We start from the raw sequence: 15,888 nt of genomic DNA, 5'->3' as shown, positions 1-15,888 counted from the left end.
CTCTGTAGATAGCGCCATACAGCCCCCCCTGTAGATAGCGCCATACAGGCCCCCCTGTAGATAGCGCCATACAGTCCCCCCTCTAGATAACGCCATACAGCCCCCTCTGTAGATAGCGCCATAGAGTTCCCCCTGTAGATAGCGCCATACAGCCCCCCTGTAGATAACGCCATACAGTCCCCCCTCTAGATAACGCCATACAGCCCCCTCTGTAGATAGCGCCATAGAGTTCCCCCTGTAGATAGCGCCATACAGCCCCCCTGTAGATAGCGCCATACAGCCCCCCTGTAGATAACGCCATACAGTCCCCCCTCTAGATAACGCCATACAGCCCCCTCTGTAGATAGCGCCATACAGCCCCCCTGTAGATAGCGCCATACAGCCCCCCTGTAGATAGTGCCATACAGCCCCCCCTGTAGATAGCGCCATACAGGCCCCCCTGTAGATAACACCATACAGCCCCCCCATGTAGATAGCGCCATACAGCCCCCCCATGTAGATAGCGCCATACAGCCCCCCCTGTAGATAGCGCCATACAGGCCCCCCTGTAGATAACACCATACAGCCCCCCCATGTAGATAGCGCCATACAGCCCCCCCATGTAGATAGCGCCATACAGCCCCCCCTGTAGATAGCGCCATACAGCCCCCCTGTAGATAGCGCCATACAGCCCTCCCTGTAGGGAACGCCATACAGTCCCCCCTGTAGGGAACGCCATACAGTCCCCCCGTGGATAACGCCATACAGCCCCCTCTGTAGATATCTACAAAGGGCTGTATGGCGTTATCTACAGAGGGGGCTGTATGGCGTTATCTACAGAGAGGGCTGTATGGCGTTATCTACAGGGGGGCTGTATGGCGTTATCAAAAGGGGGGGGGTTTGTAAAAAAGGCACTATCTACAAGGGGGGGGGGGTTGTGACACCCAGGGGAGGGGGGGCCCCAGTCAAAAGTTTGCTATGGGGCCCAGTCTTTCCTAGTTACGCCCCTGTCCAGAGGTGTGGATTTGGGCGCTGCTGACATCAGAATTCCAAGATAATGGAATGAAAAATGTAAGTAACTTCATTAATAAACAAATATATTAATTAATAATGGCTATGCGGTTCCATACCAGATTGGTATCTTCCTCAGGCCGTATGAAAGGTTATCGAAAAACAAGTAGCCGTTATTCATTTATTTTTTTGTTTATTAATAAAGTTACTTACATTTTTTGTCCCATTATCTTGTAATTCTAATGTCAGCAGCGCCCACATACACACTTTTGGTTCTGTGACTCTACTGTGCGATCACATGATAGCCGGGTTAAATTAGGGTGGAAAACATTGAAGTTTTAAGGGGTGCATAGATTTCGACTAGTGAGAAACTCATGTCTCTTCCTTGGCTGAGCAGCTAATTCCCCTTTGCTCATTTTAAAACCTGCCCTTGGATCATGTATAATTGCATTATATACCAGATATTAGTCCTCTATGTCCATAGTAATTGTCCATTTCTATACAGGCGCTATGCTGTCGTCTTTCCCTCAGAGGTGTATACAAAACAATCAGAACTTGTCTGTCTACACTTGGAGGGGATGTCGGGAGAAACGAGTGTGAAGTTGGCTTTAGAATTGGAGGCCGGTATTATAACACTCTTTGAAAAGGACTTTCAGGAAAACACTTACTTCAGCTGCATTCCTTTCCAGGTAACACCATTCACGGAAAATCACATTTCAAATGCTATCTTCACATTGGCGTTTTCCTCTCTCCATGGAACCCCGATGGAAATATCAAGATACTATTATTAGTCAATGGAGTCCGGTACTAGCAGTGATGGCTCTGTTATAAACAAATATACAATAATTCCCTAAAGGGGTTCCCAAATATTATATATTATAATCTTGTACTCTCTTCCATCTGTCTGATTATTCTCACTAACATAATAAAAATATATTTTAGCAAGAAGTAGATGGAAGAGAGTGTAACTGCAGGAGCAGACTACACTGGGTTTGTTTGTAGTCTGTTACCATGGAGACACATACTGTAGATCTGCATAGGAGCTGTAAACAAAACGGTATGAGACTATTTGCAAAATTCAAACTTGTTTTTTTATTTTAGATATATTAGAGCAATAAAAAAAATTGCCTTCAACTTGTGTAGTATGAAATGTTACAATGAATATTACAACAACCCCTCAAAGAACCAAGTACATACAGTGGTTTGTCATATGGATATAAATGTAAAAAAAGATTTTTTTTTTATTGCAAATGAGTTTATCAAATGTATTATAATGAGGCTACCAGTTGCGGTTTTGTTGTTGTTGCGTTTTACTGCGAATTTTTGAAAATCTCGGCAAAACCGCAGCATTTGGCAGGGGTTCTCTAGAAAATTGCCGCAAACCCACAATGAAAGTGCTACATGTGTACTAACCCTTATATTGGACAATTCACACACCTGTAATCCCTATAATTAATGGACTGTTTACAGGTGCCCGAGCCCTCGGATGGTAATGTAGAAGTCGCTACAATAAGTGCTACAATTCACCATGCTGGGGATCCCATTTACAAAAAAAGCAAACTGCTTCTAAGGAGTGAACGAACAGCAACATTTATTCAGACAGACAAAGCCATCTATAAACCCGGGCAGACTGGTAATATTGATTCAAAATAATACCATTTCTAATTTTACAAAAATTAAAATTCAGTTTTAACTGTTCTCTTCTCTATTTTACACTGATCCTGAGTTACTGAACACCCAATGTCAGACTCGCCCACCAGGGTACTAGAAAATCCTCCGAGAAGCCGAGGCTCTGATACAATAATGGGATACAAAGGTCTAGCAGGAGACAGCCCATTTGGAGCTGACTTTAGAAATTCGAGTCTATTTTTGACCTTATTGATGATAAGTCCTCTACGGCAATTAAAAGTGAATGTTCACATGTTCTTTATAAATGGAGGATGAGCTCTCAAAATTATTTTTTCTGGTAAGCCCAAGGAAACCCAGTCTGACACTGGTTACACCCTCATTATATCCAAGAGCTGCATTCACAGTTCAGCAGGTTCTCATTAGAAACAGTCAACAGGCTGACCAGACAGACACAGCCTAGTAACAGCCTAGCTGAGCTCCTATAATGCAGTGGGACAGTTAGTATCCCTTACATCATATTACCGTACAGTGCCTGGTATATACAGTAGGATACCAATCAGGTAAAGAAGCAAATCACCGAAACAAGCTCCATAGAGTCATCGATCCAGCAAGGAAAGCTTCAAGATTTCAGCTCTGCAGCCTGCAAAATTGTGAATGAAGATCTGAGCCACATTATAGACTGTAACACACGGTCACAACAAGATAAATAATGCAATGTTTTAATAAAGTTATATTTCATTAATTATTCTAAGAACGACTACTATGAAGGAAAACTTTACAGTATTGAGTCTAGGAGAAAATACGGTGCCTCATGGCAGCATTATATGGCGGCACATAGAGTGCCTTTGTGTCCATAATAGGGTCCATGCACAAGGCATTGTCATCTATATCAGGTCCATATTTTATCTTTACATTAAGGCAACTTCATTCTATACTTCAAAATTTTGATTCATAGAAAATATGAACACAACTGTGCACGTGTCGATCATATGGCCCATAATACAACTTTTTGGGGTTTCAGTATCATTTCTTTAAGATCTCTTCTTAACAATAACCCTTCAATAACCTACTGTACATCTCTTCATCCAGTACAGAGTGCCTTGCTCCCAACTATTTTAATGGTTTTGCTATGTAGTAAGCTAAATAAAGCACACGGGGATAACTTGGATTACTATATCATTATGCGTGGACATCTGCAGTATTTAAACAAGCTAGGGGTAATGGATCCCCCTGTTTGTAGACTTATTAATAACTGCTTTGAATATTCTTATGATTCAGAGTTTTTACAATTTATTTTTTTTCTAACAGTGAAATTCCGAGTTGTATCACTGAACGAGAATTTCCGACCAGGAAAGAATCAGGTAAGACCAAGAAAACCTCAAGTAAGGAGCAGATTACCATGGGTCTGAAAAAACAGAAGATGCGATAGAATGTTTTTATGATTCCTTCTTTATCAGGCCTCAGGTATCATATATATATATATATATATATATATATATATATATATATATATATATATATATATATATATATATATATATATATATATATATATATATATGTATATAGATACATGTAGAATAAGAAGTAGCAGTAACATAATCACCAACAGTAACGGAATCATTAATTCTCCGCAATATTAATGTCTGATTTTCCAAAACAGAACATGAAGAATATCTAAGGTCAATTTATCTTGGAATGGTGCTGTTGTGAAAGCCACCACCAGTTCAAGGTACATTGGCCTTGGACTTTTCATGTCATGGGATCCTGACGAATGTTCCTTGTAAGATCTAACCTAAAACCTGTATGTATTCTGGTTGTCCTGTTTGGAACACAGTCAAAAAGAACCATGGGGAACCCAGTTGCAGCATACGGACCATCTATCTATATGCTTTCCATAGTATTGTTACTCTCTTTATAGCACAACCCCTTAAAGTGATTGAAAGTGTATACAGTTACTACCCAGACAAGCTTTCATGTCACAAGGCAGCGATAGATAGATAGATAGATAGATAGATAGATAGATAGATAGATAGATAGATAGATAGATAGATAGATAGATAGATAGATAGATAGATAGATAGATAGATAGATAGATATGAGATAGATAGATAGATAGATAGATAGATAGATAGATAGATAGATAGATAGATAGATAGATAGATAGATAGATAGATAGATAGATATGAGATAGATAGATAGATAGATAGATAGATAGATAGATAGATAGATAGATAGATAGATAGATAGATAGATAGATAGATAGATATGAGATAGATAGATAGATAGATAGATAGATAGATAGATAGATAGATAGATAGATAGATAGATAGATAGATAGATAGATAGATAGATAGATATGAGATAGATAGATAGATAGATAGATAGATAGATAGATAGATAGATAGATAGATAGATAGATAGATAGATAGATAGATATGAGATAGATAGATAGATAGATAGATAGATAGATAGATAGATAGATAGATAGATAGATAGATAGATAGATATGAGATAGATAGATAGATAGATAGATAGATAGATAGATAGATAGATAGATAGATAGATAGATAGATAGATAGATATGAGATAGATAGATATGAGATAGATAGATAGATAGATAGATAGATAGATAGATAGATAGATAGATAGATAGATAGATAGATAGATAGATAGATAGATAGATAGATAGATATGAGATAGATAGATAGATAGATAGATAGATAGATAGATAGATAGATAGATAGATAGATAGATTGATAGATAGATAGATAGATAGATAGATAGATAGATAGATAGATAGATAGATAGATAGATAGATAGATAGATAGATAGATAGATAGATAGATAGATAGATAGATAGATAGATAGATAGATAGATAGATATGAGATAGATAGATAGATAGATAGATAGATAGATAGATAGATAGATAGATAGATAGATAGATAGATAGATAGATAGATAGATAGATAGTAGAAGAATGTACTATTAACAGTTATCATTTTGTCTTTTATTGCAGTTCCCAGCCGTAGAGTTACAGGTATGTCTTTCAACTTTGAGCGCAAATTTAATGATAATGAAGATTGTATATAAGGAAGGAGGCGGTATACAGAGCATTAGACCCCATACTGCGTAAGCGGACACTATATATTAGAAGCCAGCTTTACATGTGTTATAAATGCAGCATGTTTAGCCAACTGTCGTCTTCAAGGCATTTATCCAAAAATATATAAAAGACTTGAAGTCTACATTGCCCTACGATGATAAATAGACATGATCTGCATATGAGAAAATGACAAGGAAAGAGGACTCCATATTTCCACTACCATTGTGCCAATAACCTGTGTTTGCCCATGGAATTTGAGAATTTATGCAAGAATATATTTAAAAAAAAGATTGACCAATGAAGGAGAATTGGAGTTGCAGCGATAACATGTTAATGGCTCATGTAAAGAGATTGACCATATGTATCTCATGGTGTATTGTCAGTCCGGAAGGCGTTACATTGGAACCTTTGCTGTAACAAATGGTCTTTTAGAAGGGTGGTCCTCTCAAATAGAAATGGGCCAATATACATAGGCTATAAGTAATTTAAAATCCATCACAGAAAAACCTGGTCGATCAAAGTGGTCATCTTTTGGAGAGGTCTTCCTATACAGCTGTATAATACTGGAATATAACTGATACTGTAGACCAGTCATCTCAATCCAGCTATTACGAACTACAACTCCCAGCAAACCCTCACAGCCTGCATACTGGAAGCTGTGGTTTTGCAGCAGGTTGAACACTATCTCTGCTGCTGAAGAAGAATAATATAACAGTTAGGAAAGATTTAATTTCAGTTGTGAGGATAACAATAGTTTAAGTGTCGTAAATAGTAAACACAATATATAGATTATCAGACGGGATTATCCTTGATATGCTCTACATAAGAGAATTAGTTGAGAACCCCTATGGCTCTGGTCTCCAACCTGTGGCTCTGCAGCTACAACTTCCAGCATGCGTTCATAGTCTGCAGATCTCAGGCCTTGCTGAGAGTTGTAGTTTTGCCACAGCTGGAGAGACATAGTTTTGAGACCACTTCTCTTTGATGGGTTTGATGTTCTCTATTGGTTTTAGGATCCAGAGAAGAACCTAATTGGCCAGTGGCTGAATGTAAGTCTCAGTCAGGGAATTGCTGAGCTCTCCATCCCCCTCTCCTCGGAGCCTCAGCTAGGAGAATATTCAATCCGGGTGAAGGACAAGGTCCATACCTTCAGTGTGGAAGAATATGGTAAGAAAATGTGTGTTAAAGGAGTACTCCTATCTTATAAAGTGATCGCTGGGATTTCTAGGAATATGCCATCCCTTTATAACATAGGAAAAACGCTTTCAAAATTGATGTAAGTCTTTACCAATTACTATTATAGAATACCGCTGATTTCTTGGATATTTGTCTCCATAGTTCTGCCAAAATTTGAGGTTACCCTTCATTTACCCAAAGTTATTGTGACCACTGATGAGCGATTCACATTACAAGTGTGTGGCAGGTGAGATATATTTTACCCTTACAGCTGGGCATCACTCTGTAATATAAGACTCATAGACTTTCTAATGAGCCCATACACAAATTGCACCGCTTTCCGAGAAAAGCCACTCAGAAACGAAGCGGCTCAGCGTCACACGACCGCTTCTGCAGCTTCGCTTTAGTGGTCTCATTGCTCGGACCCCCATTGATCCACACTTATGACATGTCACTATGAAGTTATTTGAAAGTTTGAAAGTTTAGTTACCCTTTAAAGACTGAACAAAGAGAAGCAATGAAGAAATTAATCTGATTTAAAGCATAATAGTTTTAGAAGTTACAATTGTATATTCTGTGTCAACATTTTATTTTGGACTTTTTAAAAAAAGTTTCTGTAATAGAACGTTTTATATACTTATGAATGACTGTTGGATAATTGAGAATATCTGGCAATCCAGCAACTATCAGATTAATTTAATCCCTCATTAAAGTAGGATTATTGCATATGTATACATGGTACTCAGCGGTTATCGGTGTTGCCTTGCAGTCCTGGTTTCAAATCTGACCAAGGACAATGGGCAGGTTGACGCACCTTTTTTCTTGACGCATATATTATTGGCCAAATGTATTAATCTGTGTGCCAAAAAGAACCTTGATTTGCGACATGCTCGCCACCTCAGGTCACATACTTAAAGTGGCCATACACATTAGTTGTATGTCGGCCAAAGCCGCCAATTTTGGTGGGACTGGCTAACCATCAAATGTGTATGATGGTGCCCCGACTCTCCCCCGACGGCAGCCGAGGGTGCATGTGTATGAGGGGGTTGGGAGGAATAGCTGACAGACAAACGATTGCTCGGCCAACAGCTAGGTGAAATGTATGGCAAGCTTTAGAATATGGACGTGGGTTTATCAAGTTGGAAAATGCGACAGATTTAACACTAATGGGTTGTGCCTAGTATTGCAGCTGAGTTCTATTGAAGTGAATAGGACTGAGCTGCAATACCACATGCAACCTGTGGACAGGTGTGGTGCTGTTTTTGGAAAAAAGTAGCCATGTTTAGTGATCCTGTACAAGACCTTTAAGCACAAGTTATATCAGACTCTACCAGTGTGGTACAGATAGTACTTGATTTTACTATAGAACGAAACCAAAGTTTCTAAATTCTTTACATGGCAACTTTATTCTGGTAATTTCATAGGTAATAAATATATATAATCCTCATCAACTGAGCACACAACAGCTGTACATGTGATTACATAAATTTCATAAAATTCATTCTCAAGTGCGTACATTGACTGGAGCTTCTATTCCACTAAAGGACTGTTCCATCTACATCCAGATATTCCCAGAATTCTTCTTATAACTTTATATTTTATAAAAATTAAAAAAATCTGAGATATTTCTGATTTGTCTCTCCGCTCCATCAGGTACACCTATGGTAAGCCAGTAAAGGGAGATTATAAGATCCAAATATGTCGCAAGCATGTTCTCTCCTTTGACATACTCCGTCAAGCTGAACCATGTGCAAACTTCACAGGAAAGGTGAGCTGTATTAAAAGAATAGCAGATACTTAGTTATGGAATTAATGAGGCTCTGTCACCACATTATAAATGCCCCATCCCCTACATAGTGTACTTGATGCTGTAATGTAGATAACAACAGTGGTTTTTATTTTGAAAAACGATCATTTTTGAGCAAGTTATGAGCAATTTTAGATTTATGCTAATTAGTTTCTTAAAGACCAACTGGGCGTGTTTTTACTTTTTACCAAGTGGGCATTGTAAAGAGAAGTGTATGACGCTGACCAATCAGCATCATACACTTATCTCCATTCATGTCCATTTGTACACAGCACACCCATATTAACTTTACTGAAGTGTCTTGAGAGTGAATAGACATCACCTCCAGCCAGGACGTGATGTCTATTCACATTCCCGACACTTTGTTGTGTTTGTGTGAGACTTACAGCACAGCACATCAAGATCACGTTGTGCTGTCATTCACAGCGTGATCTCGCGAGATCACTCTTGCTGTGATTAAGTCCCACACAAACTTTACCGAAGTGTCGGGAGTGTGAATAGACATCATGTCCTGGCTGGAGGCAATGTCTATTCACTCTCAAGACACTTCAGTAAAGTTAATATGGGTGTATGTGACAGCACAGCATGACCTCGCTAGATCACGCTGTGCTGAGTACAAATGGACATGAATTGAGAGAAGTGTATGACACTGATTGGTCAGCGTCATACACTCCTCTGTACAACGCCCACTTGGTCAAAAGTTAAAACACGCCCAGTTGTCTATTAAGAAACGAATTAGCATAAATCTAAAATTGCTTATAACTTGCTCAAAAATTATAATTTTTCAAAATAAAAACCACTGTTGTTATCTATATTACAGCGCCGATCAGATTATGTAGGAGATAGGGCACTTATATTCTGGTGACAGAGCCTCTTTAAATGAGATTAGAAAATAAGTTTTGTTTTCTTCTTTTTTTCTCCAGAAACAGCACCACTCTTGTCATTGGGCTGTCTCTAGTATTACAGCTCAGCCCTATCCACTTGAATAGGGTTGAGTTGCAATAACAGAAACAGACCCTGGATAAGAGTGGCGCTGTTCCCGAAGAAAAACAAATAAAAACAAAACCTTTTTACATGTTAAAGCTACCCAATGCCCATACAGGAGGTTTCCTTCGATTTCTACTATTATTACTGTGATTATTTCTGTATTTGTATTGATTAATTTCTCTCCATTCGATTTTCTTCACTTCAGCATAAAAGTACCGAAATTAATTAACGCCAGCAGAACCTTCATAAATATACACCTGAAAGTACTTGGGTTATTCCAAATAAATGATATTGTGCCTGTCTATTTCAGTACAAGAGGTTCATATTTGCCCCTTCCCTGTGCTCTAGGCACCTGCATTGGCTGCATTGTTAGGAACTTATTCTTCTTGCTTTCTCAAGTGCCACAAGAAATACGCTGTAATAAGTTCACTACAACTGTATGTTCCACATGATGCTATAACTTGATAACCCTGGGCAGATGGTTCCCATTTTTAGTACCATGACTCGCATCTTTGGGTACTTGGGGAGCTTAGATAAACATCCTGCATTGCACTGCTGTAATTCTTCATGTCTTAACTAGTTGGATACCTCTGGATGTTCAGCGGTGGAAGTGCCATGCAAGACCTTAGAACTAAGTAGAACGAAAATGCAGATGAACTTGCATGGGACAGCATCCATCAAGGAGGAGGGGACAGGTTGTATGCCTTTAAGGGTATTATTTCACCACCAAAAACAGCTTGTAGAAATAAACAAATAGTATTACAAACAATGATCAACATACATAAATGCATGAAATCCCACAAATTGTCATTTTGATGTCTGCACATCGTAGCATGCTAAGCAGGAGACCACCTTCTATGACGTCCATATGCCCCAATAGGACAAATGGACAGGGATTTTTTACCCCTTTAAGATCATGACTTGATTATATTTAACATTTTCCTGCTGTATCGCCAATCTTCCCATTGGAAACGTAACTTTCAATTGTTTCGCCTGTTTTGTATAGATAATAATTTATCTTCAATGTCTCTTCTTCATATAGGAATTGAATTATCAGCAACAAGTAAAACTAGTATCTCAGAAGTAAACACTAAAGTCTCCTTCATTAACTCTGATACTACTTACAAGCCTGGTATCCCATTGAGAATTCAGGTGATATACAGTATATTATATATTTTCTTATTTGAACACGTTTTCTTGTAATCTCTTAAACACACAGTCCTCTATAAATGTCATGATCAGAGTAATATTATTATTACCTCTATCCCTCAATATACAGCTGAAAGTAACAGATGCCAGTGACACCATTATGCCGGGAAGAACAGTCTACCTCACCTCTAAATATAACTCCTATACAATAATGGACATTTTGGTGACCGGACCAGATGGAATAGCTTCCTACAATATAGACAACACTACTGACTGGAGGGGCAGAGTTTCCTTTACAGTATGTAGCATTTGCTTTTATTTCTTTTTTAATAATATAGTAAATACCTATTTATCAGAGACCCATTAAGTAATTACAAGGTGCCTTAGTGATATTTAAGCATGTAGTTGGCAATAGCCTCAGCTACATTATGACTATAGAAAATACTTTTCCCTCCTTCCCTTGGTTTTGTAGTACTATCTATTCCTCATTGTCTCGACCTCCCTATTCTAGATTCCTGTCCTCTCTCAGGGGTAAAATTATATTTTACAGCCCCTTCCCAATGATACCCTAAGGGGTAATAGAAGAGGTAAGCCTCAACAGCCAAGCCAAATCATGGATGACAGCATTTCTTTTCTTCTTTGTGGAGACTCAGGTGAATCCAGAGAACTATCAAGCCCTTTTACCAATTCTATTTTTTTTTCTTACAGGCAATAGCAAACCAAACTGACTATAGCCTTCCTTCTCACTATAATGTCCCTATTCCCAGTCATTCTTCTGCATATCTGAATTTAGAACATTTTAGATCACGAAGCAAGAGCTATATTAAGATCCGTTCCCAGGATCACGTCCTCCCATGTGATGGGCAGCAAGAGGTAAAGGTGGATTATATAATCAAACAAAAAGAACTACAGAAAGAAGTCAGCCATCTTCACTTACATTACATGGTGCGTAAAAAACATAAATAATGTATAATGTTGAGGTCAGAGATATATATATTTTGTTTCATATTTACTGTGCCACTTATATTAGGAGTAAAAACATGATCTAATACAGTGCTCCCTAAAGTTACAATATTATATTATTTTGGGATGAACAATGAACCTTGAAAATATAATAACTGTACACTAAAACTACAAGGAAATCTGGTAGATGGTTCCAAAGCTCCCAAAGTGTCAACCCGTAATATAAAAAAAACCCTGAAGATTAAAATAGAACAAATAAGGAGAAACGAATACAGATAAAGCAACTAATAAAACAGAGGATTTTCTTCACTATTCTGCGCAGTACAATCCTGTTGATGTACTACAGAAAGAGAGCAGTCCAGTATATGTAGTACAGCTAGAGAGTAGTACAGGTCATGTAAAACAGGTAAAGACCAGTACAGTATGAACATGTAGCACAGGTAGAGAGCAGTACAGTACATGTAGTACAGGTAGAGAGCAGTACAGTACATGTAGTACAGGTAGAGAGCAGTATAGTAAATGTAACACAGGTAGAGAGCAGTACAGTACATGTAGTACAGGTCGAGAGCAGTACAGGAAATGTAGTACAGGTAGAGAGCAGTATAGCACATGTAGTACAGGTAGGGAGCTGTACCGTACATGTAGTACAGGTAGAGAACAGGACATGTAGTACAGGTAGAGAGCAGTACAGGACATGTAGTACAGGTATAGAGCAGTACAGTACAGGTAGTACAGGTAGATAGCAGTTCAGTACATGTAGTACAGGTATAGAGCAGTACAGTACATGTAGTACAGGTAGAGAGCAGTATAGTACAAGTAGTACAGGTAGAGCGCAGTATAGCACATGTAGTACAGGTTGAGAGCAGTATAGTACATGTAGTACAGGTAGAGAGCAGTACAGTGTATACATGTAGCACAGGTAGAGAACAGTACAGTACGTGTAGTACAGATAGAGAGCAGTACAGGATATGTAGTACAGTTAGAGAGCAGTACAGGACATGTACTACAGGTAGAGAGCAGTACAGGACATGTAGTACAGGTAGAGAGCAGTACAGTACATATAGTACAGGTATAGAGAAGTACAGTACATGTAGTACAGGTAGAGAGCAGTACAGGACATGTAGTACAGGTAGAGAGCAGTACAGTACATGTAGTACAGGTAGAGAGCAATTTAGTACATGTAGTACAGGTAGAGAGCAGTATAGTACAAGTAGTACAGGTAGAGCGCAGTATAGCACATGTAGTACAGGTAGAGAGCAGTATAGTACATGTAGTACAGGTAGAGAGCAGTACAGTGTATACATGTAGCACAGGTAGAGAGCAGTACAGTACGTGTAGTACAGATAGAGAGCAGTACAGGATATGTAGTACAGGTAGAGAGCAGTACAGTACATATAGTACAGGTATAGAGAAGTACAGTACATGTAGTACAGGTAGAGAGCAGTACAGGACATGTAGTACAGGTAGAGAGCAGTACAGTACATGTAGTACAGGTAGAGAGCAGTACAGTGCATATAGTACAGGTAGAGAACAGTACAGGACATGTAGCACAGGTAGAGAGCAGTACAGGACATGTAGTACAGGTAGAGAGCAGTACAGTACATGTAATACAGGTAGAGAGCAGTACAGTTCATGTAGTACAGGTAGATAGCAGTGCAGTACATGTAGTACAGGTATAGAGCAGTACAGTACATAAAGTACAGGTAGAAAGCAGTACAGTACATGTATTACAGGTAGATAGCAGTACAGTACATGTAGTACAGATAGAGAGCAGTACAGGACATGTAGCACAGGTAGAGAGCAGTACAGTACATGTAGTACAGGTAGTTAGCAGTACAGTACATGTAGTACAGGTAGAGCGCAGTACAGTACATGTAGTACAGGTAGAGAACAGGACATGTAGTACAGGTAGAGAGCAGTACAGGACATGTAGTACAGGTAGAGAGCAGTACAGTACATGTAGTACAGGTAGAGAGCAGTACAGTGCATATAGTACAGATAGAGAACAGTACAGGACATGTAGCACAGGTAGAGAGCAGTACAGGACATGTAGTACAGGTAGAGAGCAGTACAGTACATGTAATACAGGTAGAGAGCAGTACAGTTCATGTAGTACAGGTAGATAGCAGTGCAGTACATGTAGTACAGGTATAGAGCAGTACAGTACATAAAGTACAGGTAGAGAGCAGTACAGTACATGTATTACAGGTAGATAGCAGTACAGGACATGTAGCACAGGTAGAGAGCAGTACAGTACATGTAGTACAGGTAGTTAGCAGTACAGTACATGTAGTACAGGTAGAGAGCAGTACAGTACATGTAGTACAGGTATAGAGCAGTACAGTACAGGTAGTACAGGTAGAGAGCAGTACAGTGTATACATGTAGCACAGGTAGAGAACAGTACAGTACGTGTAGTACAGATAGAGAGCAGTACAGGATATGTAGTACAGTTAGAGAGCAGTACAGGACATGTAGTACAGGTAGAGAGCAGTACAGGATATGTAGTACAGGTAGAGAGCAGTACAGTACATATAGTACAGGTATAGAGAAGTACAGTACATGTAGTACAGGTAGAGAGCAGTACAGGACATGTAGTACAGGTAGAGAGCAGTACAGTACATGTAGTACAGGTAGAGAGCAATTTAGTACATGTAGTACAGGTAGAGAGCAGTATAGTACAAGTAGTACAGGTAGAGCGCAGTATAGCACATGTAGTACAGGTAGAGAGCAGTATAGTACATGTAGTACAGGTAGAGAGCAGTACAGTGTATACATGTAGCACAGGTAGAGAGCAGTACAGTACGTGTAGTACAGATAGAGAGCAGTACAGGATATGTAGTACAGGTAGAGAGCAGTACAGTACATATAGTACAAGTATAGAGAAGTACAGTACATGTAGTACAGGTAGAGAGCAGTACAGGACATGTAGTACAGGTAGAGAGCAGTACAGTACATGTAATACAGGTAGAGAGCAGTATAGTACATGTAGTACAGGTAGATAGCAGTGCAGTACATGTAGTACAGGTATACAGCAGTACCGTACATAAAGTACAGGTAGAGAGCAGTACAGTACATGTATTACAGGTAGATAGCAGTACAGTACATGTAGTACAGATAGAGAGCAGTACAGGACATGTAGCACAGGTAGAGAGCAGTACAGTACATGTAGTACAGGTAGTTAGCAGTACAGTACATATAGTACAGGTATAGAGTAGTACAGTACAGGTAGTACAGGTAGAGAGCAGTACAGGACATGTATTACAGGTAGAGAGCAGTACAGTACATGTAGTACAGGTAGTTAGCAGTATAGTACATGTAGTACAGGTAGAGAGCAGTACAATCCATGTAGTGAAGGTAGAGAACAGTACCGAACATGTAGTACAGGTAGATGTTTTTGTTTTATCAATAACCATGGAAACATAGTACTGCATAGGAGCCGTTAACACAAAATGGTAGGAGAATTTTAATGAAGACTTTTTGTTAAGTTGTTAAAATAGTTTTTCATGTATAGGAGCAGTACAAGAGATTGGTTCTAAAGTTGTACATATCTAGATACAAATAAGCAGTTGGCCATATTAGAGCATATGGACATTATAGAGGTGGGGGGTCCTTGCTATTAGCCAGAGCAGTTAACCTTTACATAGGTTGCCTCTTACATGTTGTTTTAAGGGATATATGTTGGTGCCATCAGTTTTCCTGACAATAACAACAGGGGATTCCCCCAAAGCTGAAAAATAAAATAGGGTGTCCAGTTGGAGGCATAGATTGTCAAGTACATAAGTTTAAAACTATTGATTCCCAAATATACAATCACAATAAATTGAAGGGTTGACTTAAATGGGTTGTCTAGCAGTAGTAAAACATGGCTGGTTTTTTTCCAAAAACAGTACCACATCTATTCATAGGTTGTGTGTGGTATTACAGCTCAGCCCCCTCTCATTTAATGGAGCTGAGCTTCAATTCCAGACACAACCCATGGACAGGAGTGGTGCTGTTTTTTTTTTAAGAAAGCAGCCATGTTTTTCTAATCCTGTACAAATCTTTTAAAGTTCTCTGTGTAAATTTGTACTGTACTTCA

The 15,888-nt window shown here is 38.9% G+C and overlaps 1 protein-coding gene across 1 annotated transcript in view; it reads left to right on the top strand.

Annotated features, from left to right (window-relative positions):
- LOC142662932 (uncharacterized) overlaps window positions 1-15,888 on the top strand; it is a 130,310-nt gene that overhangs the window by 85,066 nt on the left and 29,356 nt on the right. The window contains exons 38-47 of the mRNA XM_075841226.1: window positions 1,496-1,679; window positions 2,461-2,623; window positions 3,928-3,980; window positions 5,640-5,660; window positions 6,740-6,893; window positions 7,065-7,149; window positions 8,556-8,670; window positions 10,277-10,391; window positions 10,739-10,848; window positions 11,554-11,718. Of these exons, the coding sequence (XP_075697341.1) occupies window positions 1,496-1,679; window positions 2,461-2,623; window positions 3,928-3,980; window positions 5,640-5,660; window positions 6,740-6,893; window positions 7,065-7,149; window positions 8,556-8,670; window positions 10,277-10,391; window positions 10,739-10,848; window positions 11,554-11,718 (1,165 nt within the window). The remainder of the gene's footprint in view (window positions 1-1,495; window positions 1,680-2,460; window positions 2,624-3,927; window positions 3,981-5,639; window positions 5,661-6,739; window positions 6,894-7,064; window positions 7,150-8,555; window positions 8,671-10,276; window positions 10,392-10,738; window positions 10,849-11,553; window positions 11,719-15,888) is intronic.

The sequence above is a fragment of the Rhinoderma darwinii genome, chromosome 11 (assembly GCF_050947455.1).
Source record: "Rhinoderma darwinii isolate aRhiDar2 chromosome 11, aRhiDar2.hap1, whole genome shotgun sequence".
In the NCBI taxonomy this organism is placed as follows: domain Eukaryota; kingdom Metazoa; phylum Chordata; class Amphibia; order Anura; family Rhinodermatidae; genus Rhinoderma; species Rhinoderma darwinii.
The sequence above is the reverse complement of the archived record's forward strand: the minus strand, read 5'-3'. Positions and strand labels throughout refer to the sequence as shown.